Source organism: Arachis hypogaea, chromosome 5, assembly GCF_003086295.3.
Source record: "Arachis hypogaea cultivar Tifrunner chromosome 5, arahy.Tifrunner.gnm2.J5K5, whole genome shotgun sequence".
Taxonomy (NCBI): Eukaryota; Viridiplantae; Streptophyta; class Magnoliopsida; order Fabales; family Fabaceae; genus Arachis; species Arachis hypogaea.
This window is the reverse complement of record NC_092040.1, coordinates 110,530,046-110,554,437: the sequence shown is the minus strand read 5'-3', so window position 1 is coordinate 110,554,437 and position 24,392 is coordinate 110,530,046. Positions and strand designations below refer to the sequence as shown.

Below are 24,392 nucleotides of genomic sequence, written 5' to 3'. Positions count from 1 at the left end.
ATATATTCTTTCTCTCACTTGCTGAGTTGCTATTATTTGCTTTATTACTTTCGTGGTTAGTTATGGATTTTAATAGGCCTAAGTGAAACCTAGCAGCTATAGTGCTCAAGTGACTCCTTGTTTTGTTGATTTTCATAGTTCTCTCTTTCCTGAGCTGATTTTACTCTATCATTTTCCGATGTGCTTAATAGTTAATACTACATGTTTATATATATATGTTCTGTTTTGAGTTTTGTGAGTTCTACGAACATCATTTGCCTTAATTTGAGTAAGAATAGCAGTCCAAACAAAAGCTTCAACCTTTTGCTGTAGCTTTGGATTTCAAAACTGAACTAAAATTTATGATTACCTAAAAAGACAGAGATGAACAGAATCAAGCAAAGGAGTAGAAGACTCAATTTTATTAACATCTTGATCAAGCATAATCGTTGAAAATCAAGCATTATGCAAAATTGAATACCCAAAGACTACTAGCGTCAGAAACTGTATTTGCCAACCACTTGGATGCAAACCATCATGAAGTAGATTGTAAGAGAAAATTTTACAATGTCACTTAGCTGCAAATGTCATATTCTTGGATGCCAAACCCCCCTCCCCTTTTTTTCTCTCCAAAACACACACACAAGTTTCTCAATTCTCTGACCAATCAAACTGCAGAAGAAACTATGAATAAAGCAAAGCTCCCTAATCATTTCTCTTTAGGGCCCTTGGATTATATATATATACTAAGCTTGACGAATGCTTATGCACTAAATTGAGGGTAAGTCTTCAGATGTTAGTTGATATTGTTAACATGTCACTTGCTTTAGGATGATACCCATCCATACTTCTGTAACTGGAATTGCAAATAGATTATTTAGCTGTTGCCAATTCCTATAACCCATATCAATATGGGATTGGATCATGCAGCATTCAATATAAGTCAAAAGGGCTAAGGGGGGTTTTGTCTCTCTTAGAATTCCAGGTAGTGAGTTAAAAAAGATTAATTTAAACAACAAAGGAACTAAACACTAAACAGAGAGTATTTTTCAGAAACAAAATTTGGGGGAAAGACAAATTATTACCTCAATAACTTCAAGGGCATCAATACTGATAAAAGGATCCGAAACATGCAATGCCCAAACATTGAGGATCACAGGAGAAATAATGCTTTCAACCAGTTCCGGAGATTCATGAGCTATAAGTAAAAATATCAGCATAAATATAAATGAATTGAAACGCCAAGATAAACAGCACACACAAAGATGTCAGATATGCGTTGCACTCAGAGATGCGGGTACAAAAGGAGAAACCAGTCCAGAAGGAGGACTGGATATTTATTATTGAAATATCAAAAAGCAATATACACTAACCTGTCTTAACTACTGCAAGTAATGTTTCAAGTACCATATGCAAGGTTTCATCTGATGCCTGGAAATCATATGAACATAACTATTGCAAGCAAAAATAATACAAAATGAAAGGCAAAATGATTTATATTGTATAATACTTGAATAAGAAGATCGGTGAGGGATGAAAATAAATCCAACAACTGAGGTTGAATAGTTTCTTTATTTGCTTCAGGGAGGAGCTGGGAAAGTGCTCGGCAAGCACCTACTTTTACAGGTGGAGGCCTGTCAAACACAATGTTAGAAGAAAGTATATGACAAATACAAACTAACACAAGTTGACTGTGCTCACAAATCCATTGAAAGTGCCTTCATTGCCATGTAAAGAAAGTGCTCTAGTGTACCACTGCTTAGCTGTAAAATGACAAGTACAATCAGAAATATGACAGAAAGAGAGGAGCTAGATAGAGATAATGACAGAATAGGTTACCACAGGGGAAAATTTAGCAACTGCAGTAAAAATGCGAGCATACAAGAAAGGGTATTCAAGAGGACCTGCAAGAAATGATGGACAAATAAGACATTAATAATTGAATCCATGGCAGTAACTGAAACAAAATGGAAGCATTAAAGAGGTGCGGGAACAGTCGGGATGCGACCTGCTTGAGAGTCATCACTGACAAGCTGTTCAATCAGGTGTTTCAAGCTTGCTGATTCAAACCCTGTCTCCTGAAAGAAACATATGAAAAAAAAAAAATTTCAAATTGCAAAGCAAAATAATACGTCACTGGAAAAAGAATTAACAATTGAATTCAAAATTCCAAGACCTCTGTCTCAAGCAGTTGTTCTGAAAGAGATGATAAGGCAAAGAGCGTAGCTTCTCTTAACTGCCAAAAGAAAATTTGTTGTGCCATGGTTAGGAATTAGAAATTATAATCAAAAGTGAGACGTAACAACCTGAATATCTCTACAAATGATTCACAAATAAGCAAAATCAGTATGCCATATCATAAACATTGCAAATGGCTCAGCCTTTTCAATAACCATGAGGATGCATAAAATGGCTAAGAATAACAGAATAAATCTTTCAAGCTTTCAACGAGATGAATAGAACTCAAAGCAAGGAAAGAGTTGCAGACTGAAAATCAAAGAATAAAAAAGGAATTCAGAGCTAGCAATATTCTAAAGTAACAAATGTCAGAAGACAAATCCAATCTCACAAATTATATTCTCTATCAAACATAATAGATTATTCAAAGACCCAGGAAAACCAAATTTTTATCTATACCCCCCACCAGCTTGCAATGCCAGACATTTTTCTTGTTTGAGACTCGGAATATTCTAAATACTGTAGGTTATTCAAATTTCACAACTATATTCTCTCTCAGACATACTATAGATTATTCAAAGAACAAAGGAAACCAAAATTTTATCTATACCCTCCACCAGCTTGCAGTCCCAGACATTTTTCTTGTTTGCGACTCGGTGAACCACCGTTTTGCAGCATCTTCGATGGCCAGATATCCTTCAGCACCAAAAGAACTTATTATCTCATCCAATAAAAGCACACCTGAAAGAACCAACATTCAAATAAATCTCATGAAACAAGGAAGATAAATGATTTCCTAAAAGGGGCATTTTCAAGCAGACCTAAAAGATTTCCCAACTCCATGGACTCTCTATCACTAAGATCTCTAAAAGAGTGAAAATTCCAAGAATAGGAAGACCCCCCTGTATTGAATAGAAATCCCTAACAGGAACGTTATGTAAAATGGAAAAGACAAGTTAAAAGGAGCATCGCCTAGCCAATGATCTTCCCCTAAAAGAAAGCAAGATCCATCCCCTACTTTTGAAGAAAGCAAAGGTATGACAGTAACATAACCACTAGAAATAAATTTCCAAGGGCTAGAACGAGCAGCATGTGAAGCAAGATTTGAATCCCATCAATTTCTGTTCAAGTCATACTTGTTTCGAATAACCTTATGCCAAAGAGAATGTGGTTCTACAGGAAAAAGTCATTGCCATTTTGTTGCCAAGCTAATTTTTTCTTTTTAATACAATATTATGAAAAACTCAGTCCTCCTTGTTTATTTGGTAGACAGAAAATCTCCCAACTCACCAAATGATCCAATGTGAAATCCATAGCACCAGACCAAAAGAAGTTCCGCATTATTTTCTCAATGGTTTTAGGCACTTCCTTCGGTATAAGAAACAATGATAGGAAATAAAGAGAGATACTTGATAAGCGGAACCGAATAGAAGTGATCCTTCCTCCTAGTAAGAAATACGCTCCTTTTCCAAACTTGATACTTAGAAATCTTCTTCACAATAGGATCCCAGAAAAAGGTTCAAGTAAGGCTCCCACCTAAAGGAACACCCAAATAAACAAGAGGCCATTTTAGAATTTGACATCCAGCCAAAGATGCTATGTCAAAGAGATGAGTTGGGTCAATATTAATCCCCACTAAGCCATTTTTAACCATATCGATTGTTAAACCAGAGGCTAGCTGGAAAACATTAAAGATGGAGAGCGCATTAGAGAAGCTCTCCTTATCATTTTTCCAAGAAAACAATGGTATCATCCGCAAACTGAAAATGAGAAATTGCACTCCCTATGGATCCTACTCTTAACAAGCCCCCTCCTCCCTGCTCTAATGATCAACTAATTATATACAGCAACCACTAAATTGAATACAACAACAGCAACAAAGCCTTGTTCCACTAGATAGGGTCAACTACATGGATTTAAAGACGTCATTTAACTTTATCATGTATCATGTCTACAGAGAGACCGTTTACATGTAGATCTTGTTTGACCACCTTATGGATGGTCTTCTTAGGCCTTCATCTGTTTTTCACCACTTGTCCATCTTCTATCTCATCCATCCTCTTGACTGGGTGCTTTGTCGGTCTTCTTCTCACGTTCAAACCACCTGAGACGCGATTCTACCATCATTTCTACAGTAGGTGCTACTCTAACTCTCTTATATCTTCGTTCTTTATTTTATCCAATCACGTATAATCACTCATCCATCTCAACATCTTCATCTCTATCACACTTAACTTATGTTCGTGCTCCCCTTTGACCGCCTAACACTCTATACCATAAAGCATAGCCGGTGTGATAGCAGTGCGATAGAATTTATCTTTAAATTTTAAAGGCATTTTTTTGTCACATATAAAACCAGACGCACTCTACCATTTTGACCAACCTGCTTGGATCCTTGTTCAATCTCCCCATTATCTTATATGATGCACCCAAGATACTTTTAACTTTTCGTACGATATTTTCTCCAATCTTCACCTCTATATTAGAATTTTTCTTTCGGCGGCCGAACTTACATTCCATATACTCTATCTTACTACGGTTTATGTGCAGACCATACACTTCTAAAACTTCTCTCAATAAATTCAACTTTTTATTTAAGTCTTTCTTTGACTCACCAATAAAGACAATATTATCGGAAAAAAACATGCATCATGGCACAAGCTCTTAGATATGCTTTGTGAGTACTTCTAAGATTAATGTAAAAAGGTATAGACTTAAGAATGATCCCTGATGTAATCCTATACCAATAGAAAATTCTTCTGTCACACCTACTTGAGTCTTCACACTAGTTGTAGCCCATCATACATGTCTTTAATTGCACAAATATGTGATCCTTGCTCTCTTCCTTTCCAAAATCTTCCATAAGACTTCCCTTGGAGTCCTATCGTACGCTTTTTCCAAATCAATAAATATCATATGTAGATCCTTTTTATTATTATGATACCTCTTCATCATCATTCTTAACAGGTATGTAACTTTAGTGGTGGATCTGCCTAGCATTAAGTCAAATTAGTTCTCTGTTACTTGTGTTTCTTAGCTCAGCCTCCGTTCTATCATTATTTTCCATAACTTCATGGTATGACTCATGAGCTTGATCCTTCTATAATTTTCGCAACTCTGTATATCTCCCTTATTCTTGTAGATAGATACCAATGTGCTCTTTTTCCACTCATCTGACATTTTCTTTGACCTTAAAATATCATTAAAAAGCTTGGTTAACCAACTGATGCCCTTTTCTCCTAGCTCCTTCCAAACACCAATCGAAATATTATCAGGTCTTACTACCTACCATTTTTCATCCGCGTTAGAGCCTCTTTGGCCTCGAATTCTCGATTCCTTTAATAATAGTCGAAATTTTAATCTTCTTCCCTCGTGCATGACCAACCAATGCTCGGAAGAGTCTTCTGTCCTTTATTAAATAACTTCTAGAAGTAGTTCTTCTACCTTTCATTAATCTTTTCATCTTGAGCTAAAACTTCTCCATCTTTATCCTTTATGCACTTAACTTGATCCAAATCTCTCGTTCTTCTTTCACGGCTCTTTGCGATTCTATATATACATTTTCCTCCTTCCTTCGTGCCTAAATACTGGTAGAGACTCTCATATGCTCTAGTTCTTACTTCACTTACAGTCACTTTTGTCTTTCTTAGCCGCCTTATATATTTTCCAATTATCTGCATTGCGGCACAAAAACTATTCTTTAAAGCACTCTCTTTTTGTCTTTATCTTTTCTTGTACACTCGCATTTTACCACCAGGATTTCTTGTCTCTTGGTCATATCCCTCTAACTTCACCAAAACTTTCTTTTACTATTCTTCTAATAACTTCTACCATCTCCCTCCACATCTTCTCTGCACTTCCATTCCCTTCCCACTTTACCTCTTTTCCTATCTATCTTAGGAAGCGTCTTTGTTTCTCATCTTTCATCCGCCACCACCTCGTCCTTGGGTTCTTCGTATGATATTTTTTCCTCAACTTTTACTTAACGCGAAAATCCATGACGAGCATCCTATGTTGTCTTGTTAAAATCTCTCCCATAATAATTTTACAATTAATGTAAAATTTTCGGTCGACTCTCCTCAACAACAAGTCGATTTGAGAGTTTGTCATACTACTCCTATAGGTCATAAGATATTCATCTCTCTTTTTAAAACATATATTTACGATGAGAAGGTCAAAGTTTGAGGAAAAGTCCAACATAGTCTTACCCTCGATATTGGCCACCCCGAAACCATGGTTTCTGCGAATACTTCCATACCCAATTACTTCTCTTCCAACATGGCCACTTAAATCTCTTCCTAAGAAAACCTCTAGATCCTCCCAAAACATCATCTTGTATTGCTCGTCCAAATCCACTTGCGGTGCCTAAACGTTAATCACATGAAAAATACATCCTTCCACAAGTTTGATAGAGATGATCCAATCACACACCCTCTTGATATCCACTACGTCCTTCTTCCACTGCTTATTCGCGATAATACCTACTCCATTCCTATCCTTTACCGTTCCTATATACCAAAGTTTAAACTCAGAGAACTCTCTTGCCTTCGCGCTGATCCATTTTGTTTCTTGTAGGCACATGATGTTAATATTTCTCCTTGTCATAGTATCCACCACCTCCATGGATTTTCTTGTTAGAGTGTCTATGTTCCATGTCCCAAATCTCAACCTTCTGTCGCTCCGACCTTTACCTTTACCTTTTTCTTTGTGAACTAGTTTATTTACCCTCATCCGTTCACATTAACACGGGAACTCTTACTCATTTAACACTACATCAGGACACCGATGTAGCAGGTTTTTCTCATTTGACATTGTACGCGAGCCATACAGCGCGTTGCTTCCAGGCAACAACCTAACTTTAGCGTAATAATGTTTTTGATCCATATCATGAAAATTCGACTAAGTTTTTATGTTGGCGAAGGCCTAACACAACCCTCCTTGTTTATCCAAGTTTAGGACTGGCTATGTACCGCAAGTGTAACATAAGTGAAGTTAACCGCTAAATTGAATAAGGAAAATAGATAGTCACCTTGCCTCAAACTCCTCTCACCATGGAACCACGACTTTGGCTCATCATTAACCATGACTAAGCTGAGAAAGTACTTGTAGCAAGGTAGAAAATCCAAAATCCTTTTCCTTTAACACCTTATCCAAAAACCCCATTTGATCCTATCATAAACTTACTCAAAATCTAATTTGAACACTAAACACTCACTCACTTTTTCATACCAGAGACCACCTCGTTAGCAATCAAAGCTACATCCAAAATCTACCTTCCTGCTACAAAAGCACGTTGACTTTTCAAAATGGTTGTCCCACAAAACTTCACACGAGGATTGAAAAGACCTTTTTGATGATCTTATACAAACCAGTGACTAGCGTTATAGTTCTGGAATCTTTTACTCTAACTGACTTGTCTATCTTAGGAATCAGAGTGATGAAAGTAGAAGTAATGTTAACACCAATCTTTCCATTCCTATGAAGTTCTTCAAACACCTTGAGAAGATCTTTAAAGATACCCCAGCAGCCATAAAAAAATGTTGCAGTTAAACCATCTGAACCAAATGTCTTGTCTTTGTCCATACACCAAATAACTAGCTAATTTCATCTTCCTCAAAAGGTCTTTCTAGGAGAGTTGTCTTTCCTTGATGGATGTGGGATAGATCTTGTTGACTAGATCAAATCAAAATCAAAATCAAATTTTTAATTTATTTCATGAATCTTTTCTGTAAATAGAATTAATTATAATATCCTTTTCAATTTTAGTTTAGCTTATTTTTAGAGATTTTATTATTAGAAATCTTTCCTTATTTTAGGCTAGTATTTTTCCCATCTTCTAGTTATTTCTATTTCTGTAATTCCTCTATAAAGAGATGATTTCCTGTACATTTGAATATATATAATATTCAGACACTTCAAGTTGGTATCAGAGCAAAATCTCTGCACCGTGCCTCTGATTTATAGATATGGCTGACAGTTCCTCAGTCATTAATCATGAACAAAAGGAGAACACCACTCCTACTCCATCAAATTTAAAATCTAAGCAACAGGTACTAGTTAGTGGTGACTCCCATTCAGTTCAGATCACCATATTTCGACTCAATGGGTCAAACTACCTTAGGTGGTATCAATCAATTCAGATGTACATTCGTGGAGGATGGAAGATTGGATATCTCACCGGTGAGCGAAGCCAGCCTAACGTCACTGACACACAATATAATGTGTGGGATACTGGAAATTCCATGGTGATGACATGGATGGTGAACTCAATGGAGGAGGATATCGGTAATAACTATATGTACTATACCACTGCCAAAGAATTGTGGGATAATGTCAAGGAGATGTACTCTAATTTTGGGAATAAATCCCAGATTTATGAACTTACTCTAAAAGCTAGAGAAATTCAACAAGGGAGTGACAATGTCACCAAATATTTTCCCACATTGAAGCGGGTGTGGCAGGACCTTGACCACTTCAATAACTACAAGTGGATTTCAGCCGCTGATGCCAAATACCACCAACAAACAGTGGAAGAAGGGAGGATATTTCAATTCTTGCAGGCTTCAATGTGGAGCTAGATGAAGTTCATGGCAGAATTATTGGAAGAGCAATCCTACCCTCAATTGGAGAAGTTTTTGCTGAAGTTAGAAGAGAGGAAACTCGTAGAGCTATGATGATGGGAAAAGGCAAGACTGAACAGACTTCTTTGGAGTCTAATGCACTCTTAGTGGCACCTGCTGCACTTAAAAGTTCATTAAATCAGAAGCATCCCTCCAATCTTTGGTGTGACCATTGCAATAAACCTCGTCACACCCGAGAAACCTGCCGGAAGATTCATGGAAAACCAGCACATGTTAAAGGCAGCAAACTTGGTCCCAAAATACGTTCTACTCCAACTGCTCATGAGGCTGAAAAATCATCCTTGAGTAAGGAACAGGTTGATCAACTCATAAGGCTGTTAAATTTCAGTTCTGTATCTAGTACTCCTAGTGGTTCTTTGGCTCAAACAGGTAATTTTAGTATTCCTATGTCCCTTAACTGTACTTCAAACTTGAATGCATCATGGATTGTCGATTCACGTGCATCTGACCATATGACCAGCCTCTCTCTTTTATTTAAAACTTATTCTCCTTTTGAAAATGAGAAAATTAGAGTTGCTGATGGTAGTTTTTCATCCATTGCTAGAAAAGGTACAATTGTCCATAAACATTAACCTAAGAAATGTCCTACATGTACCAAAGCTTTCTTGTAATCTTCTCTCTATTAGTAAAATATGCAAGGATTCCAATTGTACTGTGACATTCTTTGACACTCATGGTATTTTTCAAGACCGGACCTCAGGAAAGATGATTGGCAATGCTAAGATGATGGACAGGCTCTATCATTTTGAGGATATTTCAGAAGATAAAGTAGCTCAAGGACTTAGTGGTATAAGTTCTATGCCTATAAAGGACCAAATAATGCTCTGACACAATAGACTAGGACACCCTAATTTTTCATATCTCAAACATTTGTTTCCAAATTTGTTTAAGAATATTGATTCTTCCTTACTTAATGTGAAAGTTGTATTCGTGCAAAGAACCATAGAGTCTTTATTACTCTCAACCTTATCATGCATTTAAACCTTTCCCGTTGATTCATAGTGATGTATGGGGTCCATCGAAAATAACAACTCAATTTGGAAAGAAATGGTTTGTGACTTTTATCGATGACCACACACGACTATATTGGATCTATCTCATGCATGAAAAATCCGAAGCTTCTAAAATTTTTCAGTATTTTTCAAAAATGGTAGAAACTCAATTTGACACAAATTTTAATATTAAAAAGTGATAATGGTACTAAATTCTTTAACAAAAATCTTGGTGAATTTCTTTAAAAAATAGGTATTCAACATCAATCTACATGCCCCAATACACCCCAACAAAATGGCATTACTGCAAGGAAGAATAAACATCTTGAAGTAGCACGTGCCATTATGTTTGAGGGTAATGTTCCAAAGTATTTATGGAGAGATGATGTCCTAACAGCAGCCTATCTCATAAATCGAATGCCTATGCGTGTGTTAAATTACTGCACACCGTTAAATACTTTCGAAAAGAATTTTTCAGCATGTAGGTTGCATTCTGATTTACCTTTAAAAGTATTTGGTTGTACTATATTTTTACATACACCTTCACCCTGAAGTAAACTTGATCCAAGGACAGAAAAATGCATTTTTATTGGCTATTCCCTAAGTCAAAAGGGTTATAAATGTTTTAATCCACACACAAAAAAATGTCATGTAATCATGGATGTTACTTTTTTGGAACATGAAACATTTTTTCAAAAAAAATTTCTTCCAGGGGAGAGTCTAAGTGAAGAAAATTTTTTGCATGAACCTTTACCCACTCCTATCTTACATATTGAGGATACAACTTTCACTGATCAAACAAATTCTTAAAAAAATTGCCAAAAAAGATATGAAAATCAATTCTAAAATTGTACCAGAATTAGTTGGAACACAAACAAAAAAAGAAATACCACAATCAGAAAAGGAGCTTTGATGTTATGTTCGAAAATATCCCAAAAAGAATAGAGACCAGCCCATCATCTCTGTACCAACCCAATCTGAAAACCCAGAAGACAGCCCAACTGTAGTACCTGAGGATCTTCTAGGTAAATCTGATATTGCTACTTCTAATAATAATTTGCCAATAGTCCTTAGGAAAGAAACCAGAACCTACACCAAAAAGGTACTGAAAACCAGCACCAACCATCCTATTTCCAATTGTCTCTTACCGAAATCTCTCTCAAAAACATCGAGCTTTTACTTCTAAAATTACAAATCTGTTTGAGCCTAGGAATATAGAGGTAGCACTAGATGATCCCAATTGGAAATTAGCAGTGATGGAAGAGTGGCATGCACTCAAGAAGAATGAAACTTGGGAGATTGTAAATTTGTCACAGAATACAAAATTGGTTGGCTGCAGGTGGGTTTTCAACATCAAGTGCAATGCTAATGGAAGCGTAGAGAGGTATAAGGCTAGGTTAGTAGCTAGGGGATTTACACAAACCTATGGAGTAGATTATCGAGAGACCTTTGCTCCAGTTGCTAAACTCAACTCTATGCGGATTCTCTTATCTCTTCCTGCGAATTACAATTGGCCTTTACATCAATTGGATGTAAAAAATGCTTTCCTGAATGAGGAGCTAGAGGAAGAGGTGTTCATGAAACTTCCACCTGGATTTGAAGGCTGAACTAAAGAGGAATAAAGTGTGCAAACTAAAAAAATCTCTCTATGGATTGAAACAATTCCAAGAGCTTGGTTTGAACGACTTGGAATGGTGGTGAAGGGACTTGGTTATACTGAAAGCCAAGTTGATCGTACACTTTTCTATAACCATTCAACAGTTAATAAAACTGCTATCTTAATTGTATATGTGGATGACATTATTCTGACAGGTGATGATAGCTTGGAGCTAAAAGACTTGAAAGAAAAGCTTGCCAAAGCTTTTGAAATCAAAGAACTTGGCTCATTAAAATACTTCCTTGGAATTGAATTTGAAAAGTCTAAGAAAAGCATTTTTATGAACCAACAAAAGTACATCCTAGATCTTTTAAAAGAGACGAGATTACTTGGTTACTTGGTTGTAAAGCTGCTGAAACACCTATAGAGCCTAACTTAAAATTGAAGCCAGCTGAGCCAGAAAATGTAATGGACAAAGAGAGATATCAGCATTTAGTGGGGGGAGGCTAATCTATTTATCCCATACACGCCCAGATATAACCTTTACTGTGACCATGGTAAGCCAGTTTATGCATTCACATGGATGTTGTCTTTAGAATCCTAAGGTACTTGAAGGGGTCACCTGGGAAAGGGTTACTCTACAAAAACTATGGACATCTTCAAGTAGAAGCCTATACAGATGCAAATTGGGCTGGGAATATCATGGATAGAAGGTCAACATCTGGGTATTGCACTTTTGTTGGAGGAAACCTGGTTAGTTGGAAGAATAAAAAACAGAGTATTGTGGCACGAAGTAGTGCAGAATCTAAGTTTAGAGCAGCGGCTCATGGAATATGTGAAGCACTATGGGTAGAGAAAATCCTACAAGAACTAAAGGTTCCCATTTCTCCACCAATAAGGTTGTATTGTGATAACAAATCTGCAATTTCTATTGCCCATAATCTAGTTCTGTATGATAGAACTAAACATGTTGAAGTTGACAAGCATTTTATAAAGGAAAAGATTGAGAGAGTAGTTTGTATCCCATATGTTCCGATCACGGAACAATTGGCAGATGTTCTAACTAAAAGATTACCTAAGAAGACCTTTGATAACATAATAAGCAAGCTGTCAATGAAGAATATCTTCAAGCCAGCTTGAGGGGGAGTGTTAACTAGATTAAATCAAAATCAGATTCCTAATTTATTTCATGAATCTTTTCTGTAAATAGAATTAATTATAATATCCTTTCCCCAGTTTTAGTTTAGCTTATTTTTAGGAATTTTATGATTAGAAATCTGTCCTTATTTTATGCTAGTTTTTTTTTCATTTTCTAGTTATTTTTATTTCTGTAATTCCTCTATAAAGAGATAATTTCCTATACATTTGAATATATATAATATTCAGACACTTCAAATGATCTAAACCATCAAAAAAGGTCCAGAAGACGACAGTGCACGTGGAGGCCCGTGACGAAATTTGGGGAGACGTGGCTCAGGCAACCGGACTGACGGCCAATGCAATCTCACCCTCCAGAGGTCAGCCTATGGTTGCTCTGTCCATAGTGGTAAGAGAGAAGTTCAGGCACTCCACTAAGAAGAGTGGCTCGGTGATTTTGAAAAAAAAGGAGAGAATGTAAAGAAATTACTGTTCACTCAATTCTTTATTGGATAAAATGTGAATCAGATTCAGAATAATAGAAACAATTAATGGAAATAATCCAGAAATGAGTTGACGAATAAGCTATTGAATACTCTCTAATCATATTGATAGGATCCTGGTATCCACATAGAAAATATGAAGGAGAACGAGCTTGTATTTCTGAATGTAGAACCGTATTAAGAAATATCAGTGAATACAAGGAGGAATTTAAAAACAGACAAAAAGAGGCTTGATTTTCTCCTAAGCCTTGTTAGTTGTTAGAACTGGTACCAGGAAATGAAAGTAATTTTAATGTTGCTGTAGGATCAATGGTAACCCCAAACCCATGTGGAATAACACTAATTTGTGGAAGTGCAAGAGCTCCAACAATCGCTAAGTAATATGTCACAAATTATCAGCCACTCCTGGTCTCCTACGAATCATTTTTTCTGTTTATTTTGAGTCAATAACTCCTAACTAATTATTGGTCCTAACAAGTTCCAATTCGAAATTCTTGTATATCCCCCTCCATCCTACTCCCTTGAAAATAATATCTCCTTACAAAATCACACAGGATTGCCACTCTCTATTCCCTCTCTTCCATCTCATCAGTTTGTTAGGCACATTAAGAGCTCGCACACCTTTCTATTTCCCTCATTTAATAACTATTGGGACTTACATAAAATTCTCCCCACCCCGGGGTTCCTATGCATCAATCACTAAGTATGATGAACATAACTGATCAAACATATGGGGTCAATCATTGAAATATAAGACCAGATTCAAAGAACATAAAATAACAAAGTTTTAAGGAGTTCCTGACCAGAGATGCGACAGCTGTAAGTAGCATCCTCTTCATCAGCAATGAACTGGTTGGCATCTGTTGTCCACGTATGAACCTAGAAAGTGATAGAACAAATCCTAAGTGTAATTATTTTTAATTTTTATTAGTCAAGATGCAAATCCAGAAAACTTGGAAAAGACAGAGGTTGAACCAATGGTGCCACTATACACCCATAATTTTTAATCTGTCAAGGAATTAAACCAAATATATGTCCTATCTCAAACCAACAATCCATAATTGCTCCAGTGTATTCTTATTATTTCATTCAATCAATATCAGTTGAGAGAAATTTATTGATAACTCAGTCAAGTTTTAGGAGGAAATATGAGGCTTGTTCGATAGCCTTGTAGCTAGAGGTAGAGAGATCCAAGGAATCATTAAAAGAAACTCAAGTATAAATGGGCTAGACACATATGCTTTATAACAGACCACTCTGGTGTCGCTGAATCCATATAGCTAACCCCATCTAGTGGGATAAAACTTTGTTGTTGTAGTGTGCAAATATAGGTCCTGCTTTGTAGCAAAATGAACACTCTTCCTAATTGAGGAAACACTCCACCGGTGATTTAGTGGCAAGTAAGGATGCATATATCTTATCATTCTTTAGAGACTAGAGTTCATAACCATAGGACCTCATGCACCGAGCGACCCATTTTTCATATACCAGAATATTGTGGTTGCAAGATCTAGTGCTGAAGCAGAATATTGGCCCATGGCATTAACCTCCTGTGAGCTTTTGTGGCTGAAACAACTTGCAGAAATCCAATTTTGGACAATCAAACCAATGACACTTACATGTGACAACCAGGGGGCTTTGCACATCACTTCTAATCCAATCTCACGGTAGTTAATTATGTATATCCTGTAATTACGTACAGAACCCCTTTTTCAAGCTATATAAACTTTGCTCCCCTGTGTAACTCAACACACAGAATTCTTATGTCTTTTCTCCCCTTCTCTAACACTCAACAGTTCATCAGTTCCAACATATAAATCCAAAACCCCTTGGTGCGCAACACACACTGAGCATGATAAAACTAACTAGAAGATTCTCATCGATCTTTCCCTTTCATATATATGACACAAAAATGCATAAATATGCAAACCATAAGATGTATGTAGTTGCAACTTGCACATGTGGTAAAAAAAGACACAAATATTAGACTTCCATCCATCCTTCTACAGTGAAATAGGTACTAAAAAGTCATTGGCATTGCATGGGATCAACCAGCAAGATAGCGGAAGAAAAGCATATGAACTAGGAGTAATGCAAAGACTCAAAATGTAATACCTGTTGTTCAGTCATCTGAAGAAAAGCAATAGTGTGGAAGACCAATTCTCTGGCATTCGCTAGAACCAGCTACAGAAAAGAAAAACACATTTAACAAAAACAAAACTAAATAAAACCCTTCACAATAGAGAAAATTATCAGAAAATAACATTTTATAATGTTGCAAACCAAACCTGGCTTAGTCTTGAATTACCCACAATGGTCAATAGAAGTTCAAACAGCTGTATAAAAGTTAAGAACCAAAAATATAGTTAAGAAGTTATGATGAGAAATCAAGGAAACAAAAGCATATAAAACTATGTAGACCTGACTGAACCAGTTCAAATCAACCAGTTGATTACTTGACATCCAAGCACTACAACATTTAATCCTTTCCAATTATTCAGCAAAACATTTACAAGAACTAAGGAAAGATAAAAATCAAAAACTATAGGCGGCCCTCTCTGCTAATAAGTTGATCAAACCACTACATTTGATAACACAGAACAATATCATTGTCATTTCAGGAACTTCAATATCTTCTGCAGAATCTGTTTTGACTGACTTTGATAATTAAATTTAGGGTGTGTTTGGATAGAATATTCTTAAATTTCATTGTATTTCAAATATAAAGGAATTTAAATTCTGTAATTAAACTCCCTTCAATTTTAAAATTTTTTGTTTGGTTGAAGTAATTATATTAGTTGTATTTTTAAAATGCTTTGTTTTGGAAAAGATAGTTAGATTATCTTCATTAATAAAATATATAGTTGATTTTATCATTTATCAGTTTAAGTGTTAATTAATGCATATAAATGCATTTTGAAGTGAGGTAGAGAGAGAAAATCCTCTTTTGGGGGAATTAAAATTCCTCATTTTTAATAGCCAAAACCCCTCGATAAAATCACTTGAATTTTGATATTCTCTTTAGAAAATATCCAAACACATTGTTTCGCCATTAAGAAATTCAAAAATGGTGCTGAACAATAGATATCTGAAATTTGGATTGATTAACCAAGGATATCTTTAATAGGATTCTAGTTCCCCATTTACTCAATAATAAGAGACACACGTAAAAATAAAGTAACTGGAAAGGAAATTGAAGAAACCACCTATAATAGGGGAAATCAATTAGTTAGTTGACTGACATGAAAAATATCTCCAATAGTGGAATGTCCATTCTGATATCATAAAATCATACAATAAACATAACAACTATCTGTTTTATCATCACCTGGATAACAAAAGAATCAAGGCTTTTCTCTGAGCCGTCAGAATCATATCTTCCGTCATATGAATCTTCTGCTCCTTCAATCGATGCCTGCTCATATACTCTCAAAGTGGAGATAAATGTATTCCACAACGGTCCCAGTACAACTACAAGACCAGCATGATGTAGAACAAATATTACAGGACCACCAATAAAAGGCTCGGCATACTAATAAGCAGAAGAACATACCCTCAAATTCGCTTTTGATTAGGCTCGAAAAATATTGGACAAACTGATTCAAGCATTTCACAACCTTGAACAAGGGAAATTCATTATCACATTATTAATTACAAAACTAAAAAGAAAAATTACGAACAGGACTTTTGAAAGAACCAGACAAACCTCCATTCTGACACTCCAATCATCTGGATTTTCAGGTTGGACTGGAATTTCTAGAATAGAAGAGAATTGTTGCATCCATGGTTTAATCATAGGAAGAATCAGAGAACTTGTTTCTGTCTGAGCAGAACATGTTGATATATTAATAATTAAAAGAAAAATACACTAATCCAACAATGCACAAGAATCATTCAGTCACTTAGCTGAAAGAAATACCTTATATACACCAGCCATTGTCCCCAACACGGAGGTGCAAGAATACACAATTGAAAGAGCCTTGCTTCTTATGTACATGTCATATATCTAAATGCAAAATCAGATATACAATATGCTCAGCTTACAGAAAAATGCTCATTTCCATTCTATATTATTTTATTTTGTCAAGAATTCATTGATCATGGGTAAGTATGAAAATGAATTATCAACAAGATTAGATTAGTAAAAATATTTCAACTCAAACGGCATAGTCTCCCCATACTCACTTAAGAGGTCGCGGGTTCAAGTCTTCCTATCTTTGATAAAAAAAAAAAGGAAATCGCACTAATAAAATAAAAATGAATTTTTTTACAGCTGACAAAGCTAATATGCAATAGTGCAAGATGCCAGTAGGCAGAAAGGACCATTATCTATAACCAGACCTGTCAATTTCATTCCAATATGCTCCCCTCTTTTCCTAGATTAGAAGTTATTGTTAATGTAGAGAAAATAGAAGAAAGAACTCATTGCATTTTCATTTCGTCCAAAGAGAGGTATATATAAAGATATCTATCACTACTATCACAAATGCTAAACTACTATCAACCAACTACATTAATAAATGCTAAGCTACTAACAAGCAACTACATGCTGACTTTCAACACTCCCCATCAAGCTTGAGTATATAGATCATATACACCAATATGTTTAGTCCTCTCATGAAAAACACCATTAGAAGCAATATCTGTCACGACCAGATCCTTTATTCGAACAACTATGCACAACAAAATAATATCAATGAAATTTTGCAAGGCCACAAAAAGCTATTTTCTTTTGTGTGTTATGTGCAGGGAAAACTTAGAATAAATTTTCCTTGCAGTGGCTTATGGCTGACTCTTTATGTAATACTTTATTTGTCGTCATCTTTGGTGAGTGTTTGATCTGCCCTACAACCTTATGTCAATTTCAACTTGATTAGGTTTACTAGTTGTAGGTGTAGGAAAGATTTAGTGGAATCCATGTCAGCAGTTGGAGTATTTGGTTGAAGGGCACCCACCTTCACTGAAAGATTTTCAAATAAGCAAGTTTTATGGGATAGGATTAGAAATTAGACCTCTATTTCATGTAAAGCTCGTGATCTTTGATGGCATGAAAATTTTTCAAAGCATACTCAACAAGAAATTCCTTTTTTCCCTAAAGAAAATAGCAATGAGTTGGTAAACATCATGGAGGATAGTTCCATTTGATATCATATTGAATTGGTAGAAAAATAATAATAAATTTTGTGAAGGTGAAACAAGTATATGTGGCTTCAATCCTTAGGTTCAATTCTTGCTCTCTTGAGGATAGACATTGATCAACACTATACACCATGCAAAGAAAAAAAAAAGACATCCTCTATTATTTTCAGTTTGAAATTTCCATCGTACCCAGTATCATCTTAAGAGAGTGGCACAAAACATTAGTCACATGTATCAATTTTGAAATGAACAATCCACCAAAGAGCAACTTAAGAAAATCACCTGGGGAGAGGAGACAACTGTCATCAAACTTGGGAACATGGCAGGTATTAGTGTTGGAACCATTTTATCATCCAAGTCCGCACAAAGAAGAGCCAAGCATCTCATAGCTCCATGCACTAAAGTAAAATTACGTGAGGAGATAAAAGCAAGTGTATTAACATAGTGATTCCACAAACATAGTAACACCAAAATCAACAACAAATCCCCCAAAAATAACAAAAGAAAAAACAAACAGGTATCATAAATTTATTTACAGTACAAGAAAAAAGTGAAATTGAAAGAAAATCAACTAGTAAGCTGCATCATGCCATATTTCATTGGTATATGAACTGGGTGACCAATGATCCAAGCCTAGTAACAACATGCTAAGAAAACCAAAGGGCAAAACAAAAAAGTGATCTTTTAATCTAATGTTGTCTCTACAAGAAAATAGATCCCGTTTCATCTGACGCAAAAGTTGTTCACACACATAAAATGCCAGAATCACCAAGTTATACAAAAATGCATACCTCCATTTAAGTTGGTTTGATTGTTAATCAAATTTAACAGAACTGGTAACAAGTCTGGCCATGATTCCGGCCAGTCATACACTGCAATGGATGCCACAGCCATACCAATAGCTGTGCAGATTTTCCTATGACCGTCATCCAATGCTAACAGAAGTATTCTGCGTACAATTTCCTGATGATGAAACATGATGTAGCTAGCATGAGAAGCAAGCATAGTTGTAGAAAATTTCATTAAATGGCCTTCAACAGATGAATAAACCCTAAATCTTAATTCCAAAAAATCTTTAGAAAACAACAACCAAGTCTTTTCGACTAAGTGGAAACAATATCAGTACATACAACCATTTATAGTAAGCTTAATAATTTTGGAAATGAGAATATATTTACCTTCTCATCGTCAGGAACAACAGGAGGTTCAAAAGCGTCCTCACCCTCATACCAATGCTTTTTAACAAACTGCTTAAGAAGAACTGCAGCTAAGTATAGGAATGTTAAGTAATCAAATTTCATAAGATTGTTTTCGTTTCTTTTGAAACAGTTGACTATTTAACTGACATGAGGAAAGAATGTCCTGATTACTTAAATCATTGGAAAGATTCAAATTTTCAAAACAAGGAAAACAGCCACCAATGATGAAAAGTAGCATAATGAATGTTACTTTCAGCAGTTGATATAAAAACTTATCACAAAACAAGAAAAGATTCAGGAAAATATTTCAACTCCAAATGAAAATTGAAAATAAAAATTACGGGATAACTAAGAAGGATATCTGACGCAATCCCATGGCAAATTCCTTATTTGCAGCAACTTTTGTTAATGCACTGCCAAATCCTACACGGCCATTCAGATTGACAATTTCAATTAATGCAACACACACCATATTGAGACAACATAGCAATTTACCATTAAAATACAGTAATATCCAAGCTAGAAGTTGAAATATAAGAAGAACTGAACCAATTCTCATTGCCCTAAAACTAATGAGAAAATTATGTGCACTTAGCATGAAAGTTAGTATGACCACAGGCATTGCTCCAATCACTATCAGTCCATGAAGAACTAGAAAGACATGCCAAAAGTTATATGAATTATAAGAAAAACATCACTAGCAGTTAAAAGAGAATAAATTACTTTGAGCAGAAAATAAACGATTCCTCATTTATAAAGCTCCCTCATTTTACATTTGATCCATATCCTAATTATATATCCATATTCTTCCAACCCAATTAAGAGATAACACAGTAATTCAATAAAGAAAGAAATTGTTCTAGACACCGTAAATTATTTTCACAACCTCTTTTAATGAAAGAAGAAATATTATGATCAAGGTACAAACAGCACAGTGGACCACAGGTCCTCAATGTATAAAAGAGTATTAGCCCAAATTTATTATCCATTCCCACTTATTAAGACAGAAACCTTACTAATATCTATCCCCAGCATCATGTTCTTTTAATAGAAAAGAAATTTATTGAAAGATAAGACAATGTGCACAACAAGGTTAGACATCCTCACATAATAGATTAAGCTACAAAACTCTTGAATTACATTAGAAGAGGCAGGACTTAAGAAACTGACTCTACCCGCCAGAACTCCTAGGTAGATTAGGATATCTAACTTACAGGTTAAATACCTAATATACCCTTGATGAGCTTGTTCAACAACCCTCCTCTACAATACTATATAAGCTAACCGAAATTTAGTAACTCAAAGCAACAAATTCAGAAAATATCTTCTCTCCCCTTTCTCTCTATTCTCTCTTCATTCCAGCTTCTGTTATGGTATCAAGGGCTTTCATTGCATAACTTCAATGGAAACTCTGATCCATTCCTACTCGGAGCAATCAGCTCTGCCACTTCCTATCTCTGAAGCGCCACCGAGAATGCTACCTACACTGTCCTTGAAGCTACACGACCGAAACTTCCTCCTCCGGTGCCATCAAGAACACGCCACCATCAAGAGCAACAGGCTCTACAACCTTGTTTACCAAACAGCTGTGCATCCAACTCATTTTCTGTCGGTGGAAGATGCTCTCGCAACAAAAAGTCTCCACCAAATACAAACTCTTACCTGAATCTTCTAGTCTACTTCCTTCTAAATTGAGGTGTAAAGTAAATAGATAGTTAGTGGTTAGTTTATGTATAGATGGTGGACAGTTAGTGGTTAAGATATTTTTAGATGATCGTTAGTTGGTTAAGATATTTTGTAATAGTTTGCCATAAATAGCAGGTTTGCTAATAGATTCAGTTTTCTTGCCATTTACACCAATTCACTTCTTTCTCCTTCTCCATTAGCTGCAAGCTCTCTCCCTTTTCCTCTCACCTCATATCTCCTCTCTTCCACTCTTCACATGGTATCATCCCTAGGTTTGATTCATGACCAATTGCAATGGCGTCCCTTCCCCTCATCTCTTGCTTCTTCCCCTTCTCTTAAACTCACACAAAAGAGTCTGATGAGAACTACTTTATCCTACAGAATTTCAAATCTGGTTCGGGTAACAGTTCCAATCAGCGAGTTCTAAAGAAGTTCTTAATCTACTCTATCCTAAGATTCATTGATCCAACCTTTCAAGATTTAGCTCATGATTCTTGATTCCTATTTCAATTGAGGTTTGTGCTCTATTCTGATCTTCAATGGATGTGCAGCAAACTGATTTTGGTAACATCGGTACTCAAAATGTGGATCTCAACACTCTCAATTGCTTCTTCAATTTCCTCATCTCCAAACTCAACGGAATCAATTCACAGTGCATCCCACTTCTGAACCAAATAGTTCCTATTTTCTACATTTAGTCAAAAGTCCCGGTAATCCTCTGATATTGTTTTGTTTCAATTCTCATAATTATACCACCTGGCCTGATTCAATTTGGTTAGTCTTGAACTCTAAAAACAATATTCCTTTCATTGATGGCTCCCTCCCCAAACCTGACATATCCGACCCACAGTTTAATGCCTGGGATCGCTGCAAAATATATGTTATGGATTAACTTGTCCCTTTCTTAAGACATCACAAAGGATAATTTCAAGGAATGATGCATCAAATTTATGGAGTGATTTGAGGAGGTATTATACTATTATCAGGGAGATCATTATCATGTTTCAGAATTGTATGAAAAGTTGTACAATGCAAGACAAGGTGACCTCAGTATAACATTCTATTTCACAAAGGTGAAGGGACTTTGGGAAGAAATTCATAATTTCAGACCAATTGCCCCGTGAACTAGTTGCTCCAACATATGCAATTGTGGATTAGGATTGATGAGAACCTATAGAAATGAAGACTATACAACAAGATTCCTTCAAGGCCTCAATGATCAATTTGGTGACTAAAACCCCTCCCTGAAATTGATACAATATTTGCTATGCTCACCCAGCAAGAACACCAAATCAATCCATTAACTGATAGACTCCAAGATTTTATATGTCGCAACTCAAGGAACAAATAGCATTAGGAGCAGAAGCAGGGGAAGATGGGACATGGTAGGTAGAGGTAGAGGCCAAGTTCGAGACCATAGCACCAAACATTGTTCCTATTGTAGAAGAACGGGGCACATAGTAGACACATGTTACAAGAAACATGGCCTTCCTCCACGTGCAAAAGACAGAGACTAGGACTATCAACAATGTTCACTAACGAGAATGATGAATCCAGCGACTCACCCAATGCTAGTGTTAAAGACAGTGAGAGTCTATATTGTAGCCTAACCAATGACTAAAGGAATGCACTGATGTCACTCCTACAACAGTCCACCCAACCAATCCAACAATCAATCAGATCTCCACTCCATCAAGCTCAAAAATCTAAAAACCACACAAGGTTCTCTCCTTGCTGTATCCCTCTCAATTAACAAGAAAAAGTTCTGGTGCCTGGGTAGTGAACACAAGTGAAATAGATCATGTTTGCTTCTCTCTCAAATTTTTTCACTCTTTCACTAATATAAATCTTATTGTTGTTAACATGCCTGATGATTCCAGTACTAGAGCCATGACTAGAGGCATTTTGCCAACCCCACTTGTACTCAACACTCAGATCACCATTAACTAACAGACCATGTGCTGAGCACCAAAAAAAAGCAAGCATCGTCATCATCATAATAATAATAATAAACCAAAAACCCTAAACATAGTATTTCCAACCAAATACACCATAACACTGCAAAAACTGTGAACAGCCACACAATCTTTGCTTCTTCTACATATGTCCAAAACTTTTGAACATAGTGAGTAGAAGCTTTGGTAAATTCAAACAATAAACTCACGATCCTCTGAGTTAGTCACTCCTTCAGGTCTGCTTAATTATGAATATCCTCTGTCTTCTACCCCTAATAAAAGTTTATAGTCACTTCAGAGTTGAGATATTGGCATGTTTAGTTGTAGACTTTATTTCCAGATTCTAACTCATTCCTTATATACAACCTCTTTCTACCTGGATAAACCCATCCAGAAGTTGGAAGCTCCCTCTAAAGTCAAATCCTTTACTTAGATACTTGTGCTTAAAAGAATTAACGCTAATGATAACTAGCAGGTTCAATAACCACATAAAGCTATGTCCAATGACATGGGTGTGATGTGTGGGGAAAGCTCAGAAACAGTCTTACATTCGCCCCTGCATTGTTCTATGGTCAGTATGGTGTCTTCGGCAAGTCTAGGGTGTGTAAGTGTGTTTATTTCTATTGACTAGGTTTGTTGGTTTTGGGAGCAGGAAAGAGGTGAAATATTTCTGGCAATGTGCAGTATGCAACAGAGTTGAACGCAATTTACGCACCTTTAAAGATAGATTTTCAGATGAACAAGTTGAATACGCAGAGGAAAGAGAGGAAAACCTGGTTGGAGAGAGGCTTGATTGAGGGAAGCTTCGGCAAAAGTGCGGACCTCGTGGTTTGGGTCGAGTGTGGCGGACAAGCAGTTGAGCAGCCATTGCTGATCGTGATCCACAACGTTAGCCATTCACCAAACAGAAAGAGAGTTCCTTCTTTCACTGCTGCGTAACCTATTTTTTTTCTTGCTTTTTGTCACTCTTGTTCGAGAGGAGTAAGAGGTAGAACTTCCAAGTTAGAAGGTAGTCTTGAGTGCGGCGTTCAAATGGTGAATGGAGGTTTAAGCCTTTATTTGTTTATAAGCATGGGACAACGCCACAACCGGACAGACACAAAATAGGTGTAGATTTCCTTTTTTTTTTTAACCATCGGTAGGAAGATTCGAACTCGCAACCTCTTAGATGAATATGGGAAACTTCTTAGATGAATATGGGAAAATTTTATCATTTGAACTATAATTCATTTACAAATCAGGTGTAGATTGTTTTAAGTGTTTTTATTTTAAACATAACAAACATATTATTTATACATTAAAATCAACCACTCAAATCAGTCATTCATGTATTTATGTATAAATATATGTAATTTAATTTATTTTTAATATGTATTTACAGGGACG

At 36.0% G+C, this 24,392-nt stretch overlaps 1 protein-coding gene across 1 annotated transcript in view; it reads right to left on the bottom strand.

The window, feature by feature from the left end:
* The window catches only part of LOC112802712 (uncharacterized), a 30,234-nt gene extending 6,155 nt beyond the window's left edge, over positions 1-24,079 (bottom strand). The window contains exons 1-20 of the mRNA XM_025846047.3: positions 23,780-24,079; positions 19,727-19,788; positions 19,345-19,437; positions 18,958-19,129; positions 18,449-18,564; positions 16,947-17,033; positions 16,734-16,850; positions 16,581-16,644; positions 16,356-16,498; positions 15,316-15,363; positions 15,143-15,211; positions 13,831-13,906; positions 2,768-2,898; positions 2,156-2,215; positions 1,988-2,057; positions 1,819-1,883; positions 1,681-1,742; positions 1,490-1,613; positions 1,353-1,410; positions 1,065-1,177 (exon numbers count right to left, since the gene is read on the bottom strand). Of these exons, the coding sequence (XP_025701832.1) occupies positions 1,065-1,177; positions 1,353-1,410; positions 1,490-1,613; positions 1,681-1,742; positions 1,819-1,883; positions 1,988-2,057; positions 2,156-2,215; positions 2,768-2,898; positions 13,831-13,906; positions 15,143-15,211; positions 15,316-15,363; positions 16,356-16,498; positions 16,581-16,644; positions 16,734-16,850; positions 16,947-17,033; positions 18,449-18,564; positions 18,958-19,129; positions 19,345-19,437; positions 19,727-19,788; positions 23,780-23,903 (1,854 nt within the window). The 5' untranslated portion in view covers positions 23,904-24,079. The remainder of the gene's footprint in view (positions 1-1,064; positions 1,178-1,352; positions 1,411-1,489; positions 1,614-1,680; positions 1,743-1,818; positions 1,884-1,987; positions 2,058-2,155; positions 2,216-2,767; positions 2,899-13,830; positions 13,907-15,142; positions 15,212-15,315; positions 15,364-16,355; positions 16,499-16,580; positions 16,645-16,733; positions 16,851-16,946; positions 17,034-18,448; positions 18,565-18,957; positions 19,130-19,344; positions 19,438-19,726; positions 19,789-23,779) is intronic.
* Positions 24,080-24,392: the final 313 nt, after the last annotated feature.